The sequence below is a fragment of the Corvus kubaryi genome, unplaced genomic scaffold (genome assembly GCF_017639235.1).
Source record: "Corvus kubaryi isolate FWS band 111438036 unplaced genomic scaffold, C.kubaryi_AGA036_p1.0 37391, whole genome shotgun sequence".
Lineage (NCBI taxonomy): Eukaryota > Metazoa > Chordata > Aves > Passeriformes > Corvidae > Corvus > Corvus kubaryi.
The window spans coordinates 10,844,877-10,860,761 of record NW_024581130.1 but is presented as its reverse complement, the minus strand read 5'-3'; the positions used below and the strand labels follow the sequence as shown (position 1 = coordinate 10,860,761).

Here is a 15,885-nt window from a genome sequence, read left to right as displayed (position 1 = left end):
GACCGGTAAAAACCCATTATTTGCTCTCACTGTAGGAAGATGCATCTGCCGGGAGACCAGACTGGGGGCTGTTGTTTATTCTTTTAACATAAAACTGATATCCTACATCAAAGCAGCTAAATTGGATCAGTCCAAATGGCCATCCAGCTTAGCATCACATCTCCTGCAATGGACAACAGTGGGTTCCTTGGAATGGCGGCTGGGGCCAAGCTCTACTTGCAGGGTCTAATTAAGGAGGAATAAGCAGCATCCTCCTGACATGGCTCGACCACACAACAGGGCTGCTGTATCCTGTTGGACATCATAGAACCATAGAATAGTCAGGGCTGGAAAAGGCCTCCAAGGTCATCGCGTCCCCCAGCACTACAAGGCCAGCGCTAACCCGTGTCCCCAAGTGCCACCCTCTACCCGGCTTTAAATCCCTCCAGGTATGAGGACTCCACCACTGCCCTGGGCAGCTGTGCCAGGGCTGGATAACCCTCTCGGGATCGGACGGGGCTTGGGGTACCCTGGTCTCGTGGAAGCTATCCCTGCCCATGGCAGGGGGTGGGACTGGATGGGTTTTAAGGTCGCTCCCAGCCCAAATCCTGTGATTGCACGATACGAGCACCCGCTCCACGTCATAGGGATGGCGGGCAGGACTGCATTTCCCGGCGTGCCGCGCGGCGCGGGGGGGGTGGGACTTCCTCCCGCACGACCAATCAGGGGCGCCCAGGTGTCGCGGGCGGGGCGGGGGCGGAGGCGGCGAGAAGATGGCGGCCAAAAGCGGCCGGAACGGGCTCCTGGACAAGGTACCGCGCGCGGGGCTCCTCCGCCGCCCCGGGCAGCGCCCCCGGGCACCGCCCCGCCGGCCCCGGGCGTCCCCCCGCCGGCCCCGGCATCCACCCTTCGCTCCTGGGCATCCCTCCCGCAGCCCTGGGCATCCATCCTTCACCCCTGGGCATCTCCCCGCCAGCCCTGGGCATCCTCAGCCCTAAGCCTCCCCCCTTAGCCCTGAGCATCCCCATTCCTGCGTATCCTCATCCCTGAGAATCCCCCTTCTTCCCTGAGCATCCTCCCTTCAGTCCCAGTCGTCCCCCTCCAACTGCTGTAGATGTTTGTATAAGGAAAAATAAATAGTGGAAAGAATTCTACCCTATTCCCTTACGGCAAAGGGTTTGGCTTCCAATTACTACGTGTGCTGATTAACCCTGGAAGAAAATGCTTGAAAAAGCAGCCACCTAAAATAATTTGGTACCGTGCGCTGATGTGAGAGCTGTGTCCTAGTTCTCCACGATTTTAGATCCTTGTGGCCGGTGCTTTTGTGCCTCATAAACCTCGTGGACACGCAGTGACATTCACTGTGTGCCTTGTAATTCCCACGTGCCGGGCCTGGGGGATAACTGGGGCTTTTTTCCCTGTGCAGCTGCAGGGGAAGCAGATCGAGTTTAACATCATATTTTAAAGTGGTTTTTTTCTCCTTCCTGTGGAGGGCAAGGAGCTCTTTGGGCTGGTAGTTAATCAATCCAGCTTGGGAGCTTCCAGAGCAGGAAAATAACACCAGTGAAATTGAGGATTGCTTTACTGGCAGCTACAATTCCAGCTCCAGTCACTCAACTGTTTGAAATAAGGGATGACTTAGGATAGTCAGGACTCGAACTGATGTGTCCCCAAAAAATAATGTAGTTCAGGAGAAGGTGGATGCCTTGGAAAAGCTGAGCTATTGTATATGGGAATTGTTACTGGGGAGAGACCCATTCCTGCAGAAGATTTGAATATGGAAGAGTGACAGAGTGCTTTGCTGTTGTTCCGGAGGATGGTTTTAACTGAAATTCCTTGTTTGTGCCTTTTATTTCTCCCCTTGTACAAAGCTAGTTGGGGGTTCTTGAAATTTTCCTCCATCCCCCAAGAGTCTCTGCGTAGCGGTGTGGCTGGAATGTAGGAGTACATCCAAAGGCAGGAATTCAGCCCAACTGTCACTGCCTGGGGGTGGCAGCAGGAGCAGCAAATGTAGAAGCAAAATTAGTAAACCTGGTGGTGTCAGAGCCACCTCAAGCCTGTGACAAGAGGTGTGAGCTGAAACCTACCCAGGGGCCGGGTACGGCGCTGCTCCGGCGGCTTCTGGGTGCGGATTTGTGTCCTGCCAGGTCTTCCCAAACAGGCAGCCGCTTTCTGGTTTGCCTCCTGTCTTGTGCTCACGACAGGAACAAGCACGGGGGGACCACATTCCCCTCACCGCCTTTGGTTTCCATTGCAGTGGAAGATTGATGACAAGCCAGTGAAAATTGACAAATGGGATGGTTCAGCTGTGAAAAATTCCTTGGACGACTCTGCCAAAAAGGTGCGTTCTCTCTCTGCTGAGTCGTTCCTCTTGGGAAACTCTGTGATTTTCTGCTCTGCTTTTTGGGGGTTGGTTGTGCCCATATCCATGCTGGGTCTGTGGCATCTCTTGTGATTCCCTCGTGTTTGTGCTTAATCAGGATCAATTATCAGGTGCCTGACGCAGACATTAATTCCCCATAAACTTTCTGCTCGGTTTACCTGTGCCACTGGGATTGTTTCCTTCAAACCCTTCTCTGAAACAGTGTGTCAAAGTCCTGAAAAACGCCCAACAGACTCAGCTGCCTGTTTCTCCCACAGGTCCTCCTGGAGAAGTACAAATATGTGGAAAATTTCCGTTTGATCGACGGCCGCCTCATGATCTGCACAATCTCTTGTCTCTTCGCCATCGTTGCTTTGATTTGGGATTACCTGCACCCTTTTCCTGAATCCAAACCTGTTCTTGCCTTTTGTGTTGTCTCATATCCTTTACAGATCTTATCTTGGTTACCCCAAAAGGGTTTTATTTTCCACAAGAACAAAAGCCTTCGGGATATTCCCATTTTCAGGCCTGTGGGAATTATGCTTCCTGTCGTGTGGAGATCAGCTGACAATCAGACAGTTTTCATGTGATAGGGAAATTCCTGCCTGTCTGGGTGTAATGCCCCTAAATTTGGGTGATCTGAGGGCAGATCCGTTTTTTCATTCTATCCATAGTCTGGTTACAGACATGTTTGCTTTTCCCTAATACCATAGGTCAGATACTGAGAGGGGAAAGAGGGAATTCCTGCCAGCAGCTCTCTGCAGAGGGATCTGGACAGGCTGAATCCATGGGCTGAGGTCACTCTGTGAGGTTCAGCAAAGCAAAGGATTAGTGGTGGCCTTGGCAGGAGGAATGGTGGACTCGGGGAATGCTTGGACTCCGTGGTCTCGGAGGCCTTTTCCAACCTAAACAATTCTGTGATCCTAAGGGGTTTCATTGTTCCAGGCTGTTCTGGGTGTCTTCCAGAACAAATGGGTGATTTGTCTTGCAGCACTTGAAATTACTTAATTCCGAAAATGGGGAAGAGGAATTGCTTGGTCTGTGCTTAGGAGGAATGCCCAGCAACTCCTTCTGTGGCTTGTTCAGTCTCAGTTTTTCCCACTATCTCCCAACAAATGTTAGGGAATCCCAGACTGGTTTGTATGGAAGGGGGCCTTAAAGCTCGTCCAGTTCCACCTCCTGCCATGGGTAGGGACCCCTTCCACTATCCCAGGTTGCTCCAAGCCCCGTCCAGCCTGGCCTTGGACACTTCCAGGGAGTGAATAATAAATTATTCAAGTTCAAATTAATTACTTCATTTCTCATGCTAATGAAGCATCAGCCAAACGTCCTGTTCGGAATTAAAGTGTCACGAGAGGTGGTTAAACAATGTTGTCTGAGGGGATCCAAGCGACTTCTCTGCCTAATTTCTGCTTCTCCTTGCACCTTCTTAATTTCCTTGACTTTCTCCGCACGTATTTTGTGATGATGGGAATCCTGACCATTTATACCTCGTACAAAGAGAAGAGCATTTTCCTGGTGGCTCACAGGAAGGACCCGGCGGGGATGGATCCCGACGACGTCTGGCAGCTCTCCTCCAGCCTCAAACGGTACCAGCTGCTCCAGCAGCCCTGGCTTAGCCAGCGGGCACCACTGCCCTCCCTCCCTCGCCAGAGATCACCCTAAACGCTGCCTTTTCCTTTGAAACCTGCAAATCCATTCTGCTCCATCAAAGTCCATGTCCCAGTCTAGGAACGGGAGCGGCTCCAAGTGGTTTTCTGCCACAAACGTTCACGTTTCGCTTCTCTTTAAGGCAGGGGATAAAAGGCTTTAGTTGTGTTAATTGTGAGTGCCCAGGTGGGACCTCCAGTCCGGGAGGGTTTTCCCCTTAAACCAGAGGGGGATTTCTGTCCCGACTGGGATCCTGCTCTGAGGTCTGTCTTCCCCTGGCGCAGGTTCGATGACAAGTACACCCTGAAGCTGACGTTCATCAGCGGGAAAACCAAACAGCAGAGGGAAGCCGAGTTCACCAAATCCATCGCCAAGTTCTTCGATAACAACGGGACGTTAGTCATGGAGGCCTACGAGCCAGAGGTGTCCAAGCTGCACGACAGTCTGGCCCTGGAGAGGAAAACAAAATGATTCGGACCCCGCCCGCCTCCCGGGAGCCTGCTAAATTAACACCAATAAAGTCAAATGGCAAAGAAAGTGAATCATGGCCTCTCTTTTTGTCCTGAAGTCCTATTGCATTTTGCATAAGCAGGAATTTTAATCTTGGACCCAAGATTTGTTGAAGCTCATGGCTAAGCTTGGTCTGTGTGCCTGCCTTCCTGGCTCTGAGGCGGACCCCAAAGTTGGATTTTGGGGAGCCCGGGGAGGAGAAACACATCACCAATGCTGCCCCAGCATCCTCTGCTTTTCCTGGCACTGCTTTATCACATGGCTCTGTGTCCAGGGGGTTTTACCAATCCCACCTTTCTGTTTTGTGTTAGGAGTTCAGGACAAAACCCTTCTATGAAACAACCGTCCCCTCGCAAACAAGTTTGCTTTATTTTTGTATTTATCTAATTGGGGGTAGAGGATTGTTTTATATAAAAACCTTTTATGTGTTGGGGGGAAGAATCAAATATGCTACTTCTGTGTGCTCAGCCACGAAGCTTCCCAGAAAGTGTAAAAGATTTTCCAAGCTGTGTCTGTCTGTCCCGCGGTTCCCTTGTGGCATCTCCTGTTCCACACGTCCCTTCTATAAAACTGGCATTTTTTAAAAGAGAGATTTTTTTGGGTTGTTTTTTCAATAAAAGGGAAGAACAGACATCAAATGTGTCCTGGAGCATCTCTGGGGTGTTTCATGGCTGGGGAGGGAATCCCAGTTCACAGAATTCTCAGGGTTGGAAGAGTCCTGGCATTCCCCCAGCACCACCACAATCTTGTCACCTAAACCTTGTCCCCAGGTGCCACATCCAGGCTCCAGCGTTTCACCCAGCCAACAATGCACCCACCTGGGCCCAGGGACTTGGGGATGACCATTCCTTCAGGATTTGTGAGGCTTCATTCATCTCCCCATGACTGACTTCCAGCCATGGGAGCTGGGTATCCTGAGGTTTGGTATTAAAGACTGAGGAAAGGAGACATTAAATACCTCTGCCTTTCCTCTGCCCCCCAGAAACAGTGCTGCCTTCCACATCCAGTAAAGGATGGAGACACTTAGCCCTCCTGTCGCTCCCAGTGGATTTAGAGACACCTTTTTTGTTGTCTTTAACTTCAGTGGCCAAATTAAGCTCCAGTTTGGCTTTGGCCCTTCTCATTTTCTCCCTATATAACCTCACACCATCCTCGTGCTCCCTCCAGGTTTCCTGCCCTTCCTTCAAGAACTGATACACTCTCTTTTTTCCCCTGAGCTCCACCCCAAGTTCCCTGTTTAACCAGGACAGGCTTTCTCCTATGTCCCATGGGCACAGGCTGCTCCTCATGCTTTAGGATTTCCTTCTTCAAGCACGTCTGGCCTTCCTGGACTCCCTTGCCCTTCAGGACTGACTCCTGTGTAAACCACACCATAGTCAAAAATCCCAAAATTCCACCGATGGCACCAGCCTCTAGGCCATGTATTAATCAGGGTGGTTTTCCTCTTTTCCTGTTCCTTTCAGTATTCCCCCCGGTACTGAAGGAATTGAGGACACGACCTGTGCACCTGCTCCTTTGTCCAATTGTCCCCGTGCCCTGAAGTCCCTTTGCATTCTCCCAGGTCTTTTTCCTTCATCCCATCTCTGCCAACAGCAACAGTGGCTAACAGTCAGAGGCGGCACAGATCACAGAGTTTCCTATTACTGTCCCTTCTCTGGGCCCCAGGGACGGAGCAGACTTCCCTGTGGGACGGCTCTGGTTGGCTTATCACGGCCTCCGTTCCCTCGGAAGGCAGTGGATAAAGATGACTCATTTTGATCTTGTAGAGCTGGTTGGGCTTGGCTGGCTCACCGCAGGGAACCCCCAGATGGACCTTCATGATTTTCCTCCCTCTCCACATCCATTCCATAGGAGCACCTGGGAAGGCAAGGGCGGCCGGGAGGGGACTCTCCTGGCACCTCAAGCAGGGTCCTGCCTCCATCCCTTCTCTTGGCTCCCCTCCTGCCTGTTGGGGAGAGGGTCGGCAGCGGCTCCACCAGTCAATCTCCTCCTGATATTCCACCATTCCAGTTGCCCCGTAGGAGCGCCGGAGCCTCAGCACATCGCCTGCTCACACCTGCACAGGTATTGTCCCTGCTGCCCTCGGGCACCGGCGCCAGGCTCCGGTATCCCGACAGCTGGATCCCCGCCCGCTTCCTTGGCCCCGCCGAGCGCCTGATCCGGCCCCCCCGCTCCGGGAGCTGCAGGAAGAGGCGGAGCGGGGCGGCCGCGGCGCGGCGGCGGCGGCGGCGGGAGGAGCGGGGTCTGCGGGGATGGGGGGGATGGGGGGATGCGGGAATGCGGAGAGGGGGGAGTGCGGGGATGGAGAGAATGCGGGAGAGGGGAATGCGGCGGGGGTCGCGGCACGGAGGGGATGGGGGGTCGGTGCTTGCAAGGTGTAGGAGGGTCAGGGGACTGGGACTGGGGGGTCACGGGGGGCTTGGTGCATGCGGGGTGTAGAGGAGTAGGGCTGTGGGGGTGTCGGGGGGTACACGGGGAGAAGCTGGGTATTGCAGGTGGATCGGGGGGATCAGTGCCTGCGGGGGTGAAGGGGGGTCAGGACACGTGACGGGGGATGCACGGAGGGAATGTCTGTCCCTGGGGAGGTCAGTGCATGCTGGGGTGTAGGGGGTTTGTGGGTGAGCGTAGGTGCGTAGGGAGATTGGGGGTGCATGGAGAGTGGAGGGGTGCATGGGCACAGGGACTCTGGGCTAGGGACACCGGGGGAGCTGAAGGGAGTGGGAGCTTGGGGGTCCTGGTGTAGTGCAGGAGGTGCACAGCCCTTGGGAACAGCCTGGACGTGGGCACCGTGGGTGAAGCAGGGGAGCCTGTGCAGTGCAGGGGTGTGACCCCACCGAGGGGCTCTGCTCTCATCCCCCTCTCCCACCCTGCTCAGGCCCCAGCGGGAACCTCAGGGAGGCCACCATGTCCCAGGCCACCACCTGCCTCAAGGTGAGCCTCCATCCCTATCCCCTCGTAGCGGCCACCCCTTCCTTTTGCCAAGATTTAACCCTTTACGTCTGACTTTCTCACTCTTCCAGCAGCAGGGGGACGGTGGGGAGAGCCCCCCACCACTGCCACCACCACCGGGATCCCCGCATGTTTTCCCTCGGGAGACGCTCTTCCGACAGGCAGGTGGGGTCACCTACCGCATCCCGGCTCTGCTCTACGTCCCCCCGGATGATTCCTTCCTGGCCTTTGCCGAGAAGCGCTCCTCGGCCCGGGACGAGGATGCCAAGTACCTGGTGCTGCGGCGGGGCCGCCGGCACGGCTCCTCGGTCAAGGTAAAAATCTCCCCGGGCTGTAGGAACAAGAGATGGGGGCGATGCCGGGTGACTCCAGGGTGCAGCGACAGCGGTGCATCCCGTGGCTGAGCCCCGTTTTCCTCCTTGCCGGCAGTGGGGTCTCATGGAGGAGCTGTCGGCATTGGCTCTGCCCGGCCACCGCACCATGAACCCCTGTCCTCTCTACGACGCCAGGAGCGGCACCGTCTTCCTCTTCTGCATCTGCGTGGAGCAGGGAAAGACGGAGCGATGCCAGATCCTGAGCGGCTGCAGCGCCGCGCGCCTCTGCTTCGCCACCAGCGCCGACGGCGGCCGCGGCTGGACCGCGCTGCGGGACGTGACGGACGAAGCCATCGGTGCCGACCTGTCCCGGTGGGCCACCTTCGCCGTGGGGCCGGGCCACGGGGTACAGCTGGACTCGGGGCGGCTGGTGGTGCCGGCCTACACCTACTACGTGCACGGGTGCCTGTGCGGGGCCGTGCGGCTGCCGTGCTTCACCCGGCAGCATTCCCTCGTCTTCTACAGCGACGACGGCGGGCGCCACTGGCACAAGGGTGCCCTGCTGGGCGGAGAGCGGACGGGCGAGTGCCAGGTGGCCGAAATCCGCGGCGCCCAGCAGCCCCTGCTGTACTGCAGCGCCCGTGCGCCGCGGGGCTGCCGGGCCGTGGCGCTCAGCTCGGACCGCGGGCTGCGCTTCGAGCGGCCGGCGCGGTGCGAGGCGCTGGGCGAGCCGCCGCGGGGCTGCCAGGGCAGCGTGGTCAGCTTCGCCGCGCCCGCCCGCGCCGCCCAGGCGCCCACCTGGCTACTGTACTCCCACCCCACCGACCGGCACCGCCGGCGCGATTTGGGCCTCTATGTCAACCCCTCGCCGCTGGACGGGGCGGGCTGGCGGCGCCCGTGGCTGCTGCACACGGGGCCGGCCGGCTATTCCGACCTGGCCGTCTGCCCCGGCGGCGTTTTTGGGTGCTTGTTCGAGTGCGGCGCCAGCAGCGCCTGCGAGGAAATCGCCTTCTGCCTCTTCATCCTGGACCCCTCTGGCGATCAGAACGTCACGGCTTCCTAAAATAGACCCATTTTAGGCAGTGCAGTCACTCCTGAGCATCGGCAGCCGGATCCAGTGAGCACGGCAGTGCCGAGACCTCACCAGGATATTTCAGCTACATCAGGAGACTCAGCACCGTGTACCTTTTATTTATTTACGGCTTTTTAATCACCCGTCAGATGTTGTCGGTGACCTGCGGCAGTGGAGGATCTGCTCTGGTCCGAAATGCCGCTGTTTCTCAAAAATCAGCATTTTTTGCCTGGTAGCAGCAGAAAAGCAGAAGGTGCCAGCAAGAGCAGCTGGTTCCCTGAGGAAAAAGTACCCAAAAATCTTGCTTTAGTTAAAAACATTCCAGTTCCTTTGTTCCTGCAGGTGGCAGATAATTCCCAGTTTTTACCTTTTTTTATCCTGTTTTCTTCACTTGCCAGCTTCAGACTGAGTTACTCCCTGCCTCCTAGGGAAAGGTGCTCAAATCTTGGGATGGGGGGTGTTTCATTCTATAGGGAACGGGCTGTAGCATCCCGACAGTGACAGTGACCTCACATCCCTGTGCTGCTGTCAAATAAAATCCTCCCAAAATATAAGAAATCCAGTCAATACTGGGAAAATCCCAACGGAGCTGACCCTGCCCCACAAGGATGTAGGATGGCCCTGAGCGTGGCACCTCCCACTCCATCCTGGTGCTATGTTTGGGGTATGAGAGGCAGGATGGGGACAGGATGGGAGCAGACACGATGACTGCAAGGCAGGGCAGGAACAGGCAGGATGGGCAGAATATCAAATCGGGACGGGCGCAGGCAGGATGTGGACAGGGACGGACAGGATGGGAGCAAGATGGAATGGGGACAGGCAGGATGGGGCCAGACAAGAGAGGGACAGAAGACAAAATGGGGACAGACAGGAGGGAGACAGGCAGGATGCAGCTGAGGACAGAGCAGGATGGGGCCAGGGCAGAATGGGGAAAGGGGCAGGGACAGGCAAGATGAGGCTGGGGCAGGAGAGGGACAGATAAGAGGGGGACAAGCAGGATAGGGACAGAGGGGCAGGGATGGGGACAGGGACAAGCAGGACGGGGACCAGCACCACACCGCCCTCCCCAGCCAGCGTGGCGGATCCGGGGCACCCCCCCACCCCTTTTCCCCCCAAAGGCGGGGCCTCTCCGCCCCTTTTCCCCCGGCTTCTCCCGGCGGCGGCGGCGGCGGCCGGATGCGGGCGCTGAGGCTGGGGAGTGCTGGGGGTAATTGGGGATATTTGGAGCACTGGGGCCACTGAGGATACTGGGGGCACCGGGGATACTGCGGGTACTAGGGGCACTGCTGGGGACTAGGGGCGCTGAGGGCACTGGGGACACTGGGAGCGCTGAGGGTGCTGGTGGCGTTGCTGGGACAGGAGACACTCTGGGTACTTGGAGCACGGCGAGCGCTTGGGATACGGGGTGTTCTGGGGGCGCTGCTGGGACTGGGGGCGCTGGGGGCAGTGGAGGTACTGGGGATTCTTGGAGCACTGGGGGCGCTGGGAACACTGGGGGCGCTGGGGGTGCTGGGGGCGCTGCTGGCGCTGCTGCCGCCCCCCGCCCCGGCCGAGACGTTCTCTGCGATGCTGAGCGTGCGGGGAGCGCTGGGCGCCGAGCGCCGCCTGCTCCGCCGGCTCCGCTCCTACCTGCGGGACGAGAGCTCCCGCCTGCGCCGCCTCCGCAGGTACCGGCACCCCCCAACCGCGCCGCGGCCACGGGTGGGGCACCCGCAGCATCCGCTCCCCTCCAGCCACCCATCCCGCCCCCCAGCCCCAGGAGTGGGTGATTCCCTGGCTACGAGGAGGGGTTAACCCATCCCCACCTTCCCCGCAGCACCCAGTTTTTGGGGGTGGCCCTAAATAAGAGGATGGTGGGAGGATGGGATCTCAGACCGGACACAGCTCACGCCCCACTTCCCCCAGCCGTCCCCCGGGAGGGGGACATGGTTCCCCCACCCACGGAGATCTGGGTCGCAGCATCCCCAGGGCACGGGCCATCCCCACACACCCACCAGGGATGGGGTCAGACAATCCCTCCGCTCTGGCTTGGCCAAAGAGTGGACACTGAGGCAAAGCTGCCCAACAATGGGGAGGACTCAGCCCCCACCCAGGTGGTGACAACACTGAGGAGCATCAAAGTGTCCCCCAGTGGGTGCCTTGTAGGTTCTACGAGAAGGTCCAGGCGCTGCACCAGGACCCCAAGGCCTCGGTGGAGAACCCCTTGCTGGCCTTCAGCCTCATCAAGCGCCTCCACTCTGACTGGCCCAACGTCATCTACAGCGACGAGGTCACCAGGAACACCCAGGGTACGGGGAAGATGCTCAGCCGTGTGTCCCCTCTGTCACCTGAGCAGAGCCAGGAGGTGGTAGGGAGAGGATGGAGGACCAGGAGAATTGATAGAAGAGTGGAACATGTGGAAGAACAGGAGAACGGATGGAGAGCAAGGGTCAATGGGTAGAGGAGCAGGAGAAGGGATGGAGGAGACAGGGAATAGATGGAAGGCCTGGGGAATGGGTAGAGAAGCAAGAAAATTGTTGGAGGAGCAGAATGGATGGAGGAGCAAGGGAACAGATGGAGATGGAGAACAGGTGTAGGAGCAGGGGAACGGATGGAGGAGCAGGACGTGGGGTGCCCAGGGAGAAGAGACGATAAGGGCGGTTGCACCTCAGAATTTTGTTTATCCCTCCCCATACCTCCTTCCCACCCTGCAGCACTCCATGCTGGCCTCGAGGAGGTAGAGCAGGAGCTGCCTGGAACTGAGGACCTGGATGGGGCAGCCAGGGCGCTGATGCGGCTGCAGGACGTCTACGCACTCAGCGTCAGGGGCTTGGCCAAAGGCGTCTTCCAGAGAGCCGGGCACCCGCCTCTCTACAGCCCCGGCCGGCGCGTCTCCCTCTCTGCCGACGACTGCTTCCATGTGGGAAAGGTGAGGGAAAACCCCATAAAGCTCCACAAAGCTTCTCCAGCCCGGGATGTTTCTTCCACAGGAATAGACACTGAGGGTTCTTTACATGGGATGAGATGGAAGTGCAGGTGCAAATGGGGATGGAGATTGAGATGGGGATGGAACAGGAAAGGAAGGGATGGGACAGGATGGGGATGATGTGGGAGGGAATGGGGATGGAGATGGCAATAGGAAAGTGACGCATGTCATGGTACAGGATGGGGGGTAATTGCAATGGGATGGCATGACATGGCATGAGGGGATAGGATGGGATGGGATGGGATGGGATGGGATGGGATGGGATGGGATGCAGGCCAGGCTGGCCCAGCTGGCAGGTGCAGGGGATGTGTTGCCTTGCAGGTGGCCTATGACACAGGTGACTATTACCACTCCATTGCGTGGCTGGAGGAGGCTGTCAGCCTCTTCCGCCTCTCCTATGGCAGCTGGAACCTGGAGGACCGGAGCAGCCTGGAGGATGCTCTGGACCATCTGGCCTTCTCCTACTTCATGGTACAGCCGTGAGTCCCCTCCCCATTGCCATTGTCCAGCAGAGCCAGACCATGGGTGGGAGGATGGATGTTCATGGAGTCTCCACTCCCCTATCCAGGCTGGAAACATCTCTCACGCCTTGAGCCTCTCCAGGGAGTTTCTCCGCTATGGTATGTGGGACAACCCTGGATGCAGCAGGAAGAGGGGAAAGATTTTGGGATTTCCCCATCACCTCTTCATGGCAACAGCCTCCCTCACCCCATTTCTTGCCCCATGTGGGGTAATTCTCCCGGGACTGATGCCGGGGAAGGGGGTTGATGGGGATGCGGCATTCGGGGTGACACCACCTCCCCGGCAGATCCCAGTAACCAAAGGGTGTCGAGGAACGTGGCCAAGTACAAGAAGCTGCTGGAGATGGGGACGGGGGCAAGTGCCAGCCCCCTACAACGCCCCAACAGCACCCGCCTGCAGAGCCGTGATGCCTACGAGGAGCTGTGCCAGCGCCCCAGGGGGCAGGTGGGACTGGCAGGGGTGCCATGGTCCCCAGTGCCGCTGTTCCCCCCCTCACAGCCTCCTTGGTCCCCTTTCTCCCCAGCCAGCCCCAGAGCGGCTCCTGCACCTCGGCTGCTCCTATGAGACCAACAGCAGCCCCTACCTCCTCCTCCAGCCTGCCAAGAAGGAGATGGTCCGGATCCAGCCCTATGTGGCTCTGTACCATGATTTCATCACCGATGCTGAGGCTGAGACCATCAAGGGGTTGGCAGGGCCCTGGGTGAGCTGTCCCCGTCTCCAGGGATGTCCCTTTCCTGCAGCAGGGTGCCCCAGGAGATCCTGATCCAGGGTGAATGCAGAGATAGGAGAGGTTTTAAGGCCAAAGCCTCCTCCAGGGAGTTCAGATGGGACAGGGCTTGGAGCAACCTGGTCTAGTGGAAGGTGTCCCTGCCTATGGCAGGGGGGTGGTACTGGATGAACTTGGAAGGTCCCTTCCAACCCAAACCAGTCTAGGATTCTGTGAGACCCCGGGGGTGATGACCCCAGCTCCATCTGAGCCCCCCAAAAGATTTTTTGGAAGAAACCAGGTCCACGGATACACCTAAACCGCTTCCCAACCAGGCTTGACTTGGTGATACGTACTGCATTGCCTCCACCTGCTGCCACTGCTTCCCTCACCCCAGCGGGACCCCTTGGGGTGGGATGTTTGGCAACCACCTGGTACAAACCCACCAGCTTCAACCCTGACCACGGCCCCTGCTTGGTGTGAGGGTCCCCATGTGTAGCAACATGCATCCCCCATGTGTCCTTCAGCTGCAGAGATCCGTGGTTGCCTCTGGGGAGAAGCAGCAGAAAGCCGAGTACCGGATAAGCAAGAGGTAGTAGCCACCCCTCCCTTGTCCTCCGGCCAGCGGGACCACCGTGGCTGCATGGCCACCTCTGAGTGGCCATGCTGGGAGGCCTGGCTCCTCCAGCAGTGCCCTGAGGGTAAAGCCCAGCCACGCATGAATTCAGGGGGCTGAACATGGGGTGGTCCCACAGTGCCTGGCTGAAGGACACGGCTGACCCAGTGGTGCGGGCGTTGGATCAGCGCATCGCTGCTGTCACTGGCCTGGACCTGCGGCCACCCTACGCCGAGTATCTGCAGGTGGTCAACTACGGCTTGGGAGGCCACTACGAGCCACACTTCGACCACGCCACGGTCAGGGAGCTGCTAGGGTGGGCTGTGGGGGAACCATGGGGTGACGCCCAGGGTGGTGCTCCTGGGGTGGACTCTAGGATGCTCCTGGAGGTGGTTCATGGGGTGGACTCTGGGATGTTCCTGGGGATGGACCCTGGGCTGGCCTTTGAGGTGATTCCTCAGATGTTCCTGAAGAAGAACTCTTGGGTAGTCCCTCAGATATTCCTGGAGATGGGCCCTGGGATGTTCCTCATGATGCCCCTGGGATGGTACCCAAGGGAAGACCCTGAATGGTTCCTGGGGGTGTCCCCATGGTGATCCCTGGGTTATTCCCCAAGATGTTCCTAGTGATGGACCCTGGGATGGCCCCTGGCAGGGGTAGGATAGGTGGTCCCAGGATGGTGATCCCTGGGTGGCTGCCTGGGGTATTCCTTGGAGGGGAAGGAAGGAGGGAGGGAGGGGGGAAGGAGGTAAGGGAAGGCAGGCAGGCAGGAAGGAAGGAAGGAAGGAAGGGAAAAGAAGGGAAAGGGAGGGATTTTCCAGGGGGGAGCAGGGTGGGGCAGCTTAGAGCTGCTGGGGTGTGAGGTGCGCCTGGGCTGGGCTGTGTCAGTGTAGGACTGACTGTCCCCATGGGACTGACCATTCCACCTCCCCTTTTGGAGCAGTCCAAGAAGAGCCCCCTGTACAGAATGAAGTCAGGCAACAGGATCGCCACAATCATGATCTATGTGAGTCCTCCCTCATTTCCAGGCCTGGAGAGATGGCACTGGCTTGGTCCTCAGGGTATGGGATGGGTAAGGGCAGCCCTAAAACACTGCAGTGGGTGGGAAATGCCAGTGCCTGTGGAGTATTCAGGAGTTTGTGCTGTGGCAAAGTGAGGGGAACAGAGCTGGGGCCCAAGGGAGGTTTTGTGCCTCAGTTTCCCTGTGCAAAGGAGCATCACAGGGAAAGGGGGATCCATGGCTCCTATTTGTGGTCCTTTTCCAGCTGAGTGCAGTGGAGGCTGGAGGCTCCACTGCTTTCATCTATGCCAACTTCAGCGTGCCCGTGGTCAAGGTGAGGGGGACATGTGGAATCGCTGGAAGCAGGGAAGTGAGGATGCTGCTCTCTGTATCTCAGCTCTTGCAGGGAATTGTGGTCAAGCCTCTCCTGACGCCAATCCCCAGCCCCGGGGCTCCCTAATCTCTTTTGGGGTGCCAAAATCGAGTCTTGGGGACCCCAGCTCTGTTTTAGGGTGCCAAACCCATCTCTGCTCCACAGAATGCGGCTCTTTTCTGGTGGAACCTGCGGAGGAACGGGAATGGTGACGGGGACACCCTCCACGCCGGCTGCCCCGTCCTGGCCGGGGACAAGTGGGGTGAGAGACGCTACCAGGTGTCACCCCAGGGTCACACGGGGTTGGAGGGACAGCTCCACCGGCAGGGAGGCAAGGGGGGCTGGGAATGCCCAGATATCCTGGATAACAAGGAAAAAGTTCACCGATACCAATGCAGGGTTAGAGAAGGGTGCAGAGGGATGGGAACAGACAGAGGTCCGTGTCCTTGTCTGTTCCAGTGGCGAATAAGTGGATCCATGAACACGGGCAGGAGTTTCGGCGGCCCTGCAGTGCTGACCCACAGGACTGAGCCGCCGTAGGATCACAGATGTGACATCTGCAGGTGGCAAAGCCACCCCGGCACAGCGTGGCCCCAAGGGCGGAGCAAGGGAGGGAGGAAGGGAGGGAAGGGGGTAGCAGCGGAGCAGGGAGTGATCGGGAGAGGCATTTGCTCGACCACGGCCAAACTGGGTGGAAATAAAGTCAAAAGAGACTAAACTGGAGTCTGTTCTGGGATGCCAAACGCTATCCCTGGGGCTCCCATCTGTTTTGGAATGCCAAAATCCAGTCTCGGGGAGAAGGCAGCTCCTTCTAGCCGTCCTAGGCGGGGGGGGGGGGGGGGGGGGGGGGGGGGGGGGGGGGGGGGG

At 58.1% G+C, this 15,885-nt stretch overlaps 3 protein-coding genes across 7 annotated transcripts; all 3 read left to right on the top strand.

The window, feature by feature from the left end:
* Nucleotides 1-698: 698 nt before the first annotated feature.
* Nucleotides 699-5,132, top strand: SPCS2 (signal peptidase complex subunit 2). The gene is made up of 5 exons (XM_042037940.1): nt 699-791; nt 2,237-2,320; nt 2,620-2,780; nt 3,796-3,930; nt 4,276-5,132. The coding sequence occupies exons 1-5, from the start codon at nt 753-755 to the stop codon at nt 4,460-4,462; spliced, it is 606 nt and encodes a 201-aa protein (XP_041893874.1). The 5' UTR covers nt 699-752; the 3' UTR covers nt 4,463-5,132.
* Nucleotides 5,133-6,252: 1,120 nt separating this feature from the next.
* On the top strand, nt 6,253-9,390 carry NEU3 (neuraminidase 3). Of its 5 annotated transcripts, none has more exons than XM_042037934.1 (4): nt 6,253-6,565; nt 7,377-7,432; nt 7,522-7,764; nt 7,880-9,390. In XM_042037934.1, exons 2-4 carry the CDS (start codon nt 7,406-7,408, stop codon nt 8,825-8,827), a joined length of 1,218 nt encoding a protein of 405 aa, XP_041893868.1. In that variant the 5' UTR covers nt 6,253-6,565; nt 7,377-7,405; the 3' UTR covers nt 8,828-9,390. The 5 variants fall into 5 exon arrangements, with proteins under 5 accessions (XP_041893868.1, XP_041893871.1, XP_041893872.1 ...); XM_042037937.1 differs by having other exon boundaries at nt 6,254-6,565; nt 7,525-7,764; XM_042037938.1 differs by lacking the exon at nt 6,253-6,565 and adding an exon at nt 6,728-6,743 and having other exon boundaries at nt 7,525-7,764.
* P4HA3 (prolyl 4-hydroxylase subunit alpha 3) lies at nt 9,032-15,736 on the top strand. The gene is made up of 14 exons (XM_042037899.1): nt 9,032-9,124; nt 10,115-10,503; nt 10,982-11,124; nt 11,530-11,744; nt 12,123-12,272; nt 12,370-12,421; nt 12,610-12,767; nt 12,847-13,023; nt 13,557-13,621; nt 13,785-13,944; nt 14,589-14,651; nt 14,911-14,979; nt 15,184-15,280; nt 15,478-15,736. Exons 1-14 carry the CDS (start codon nt 9,032-9,034, stop codon nt 15,546-15,548), a joined length of 1,902 nt encoding a protein of 633 aa, XP_041893833.1. The 3' UTR covers nt 15,549-15,736.
* The last annotated feature ends 149 nt before the right edge of the window (nt 15,737-15,885 follow it).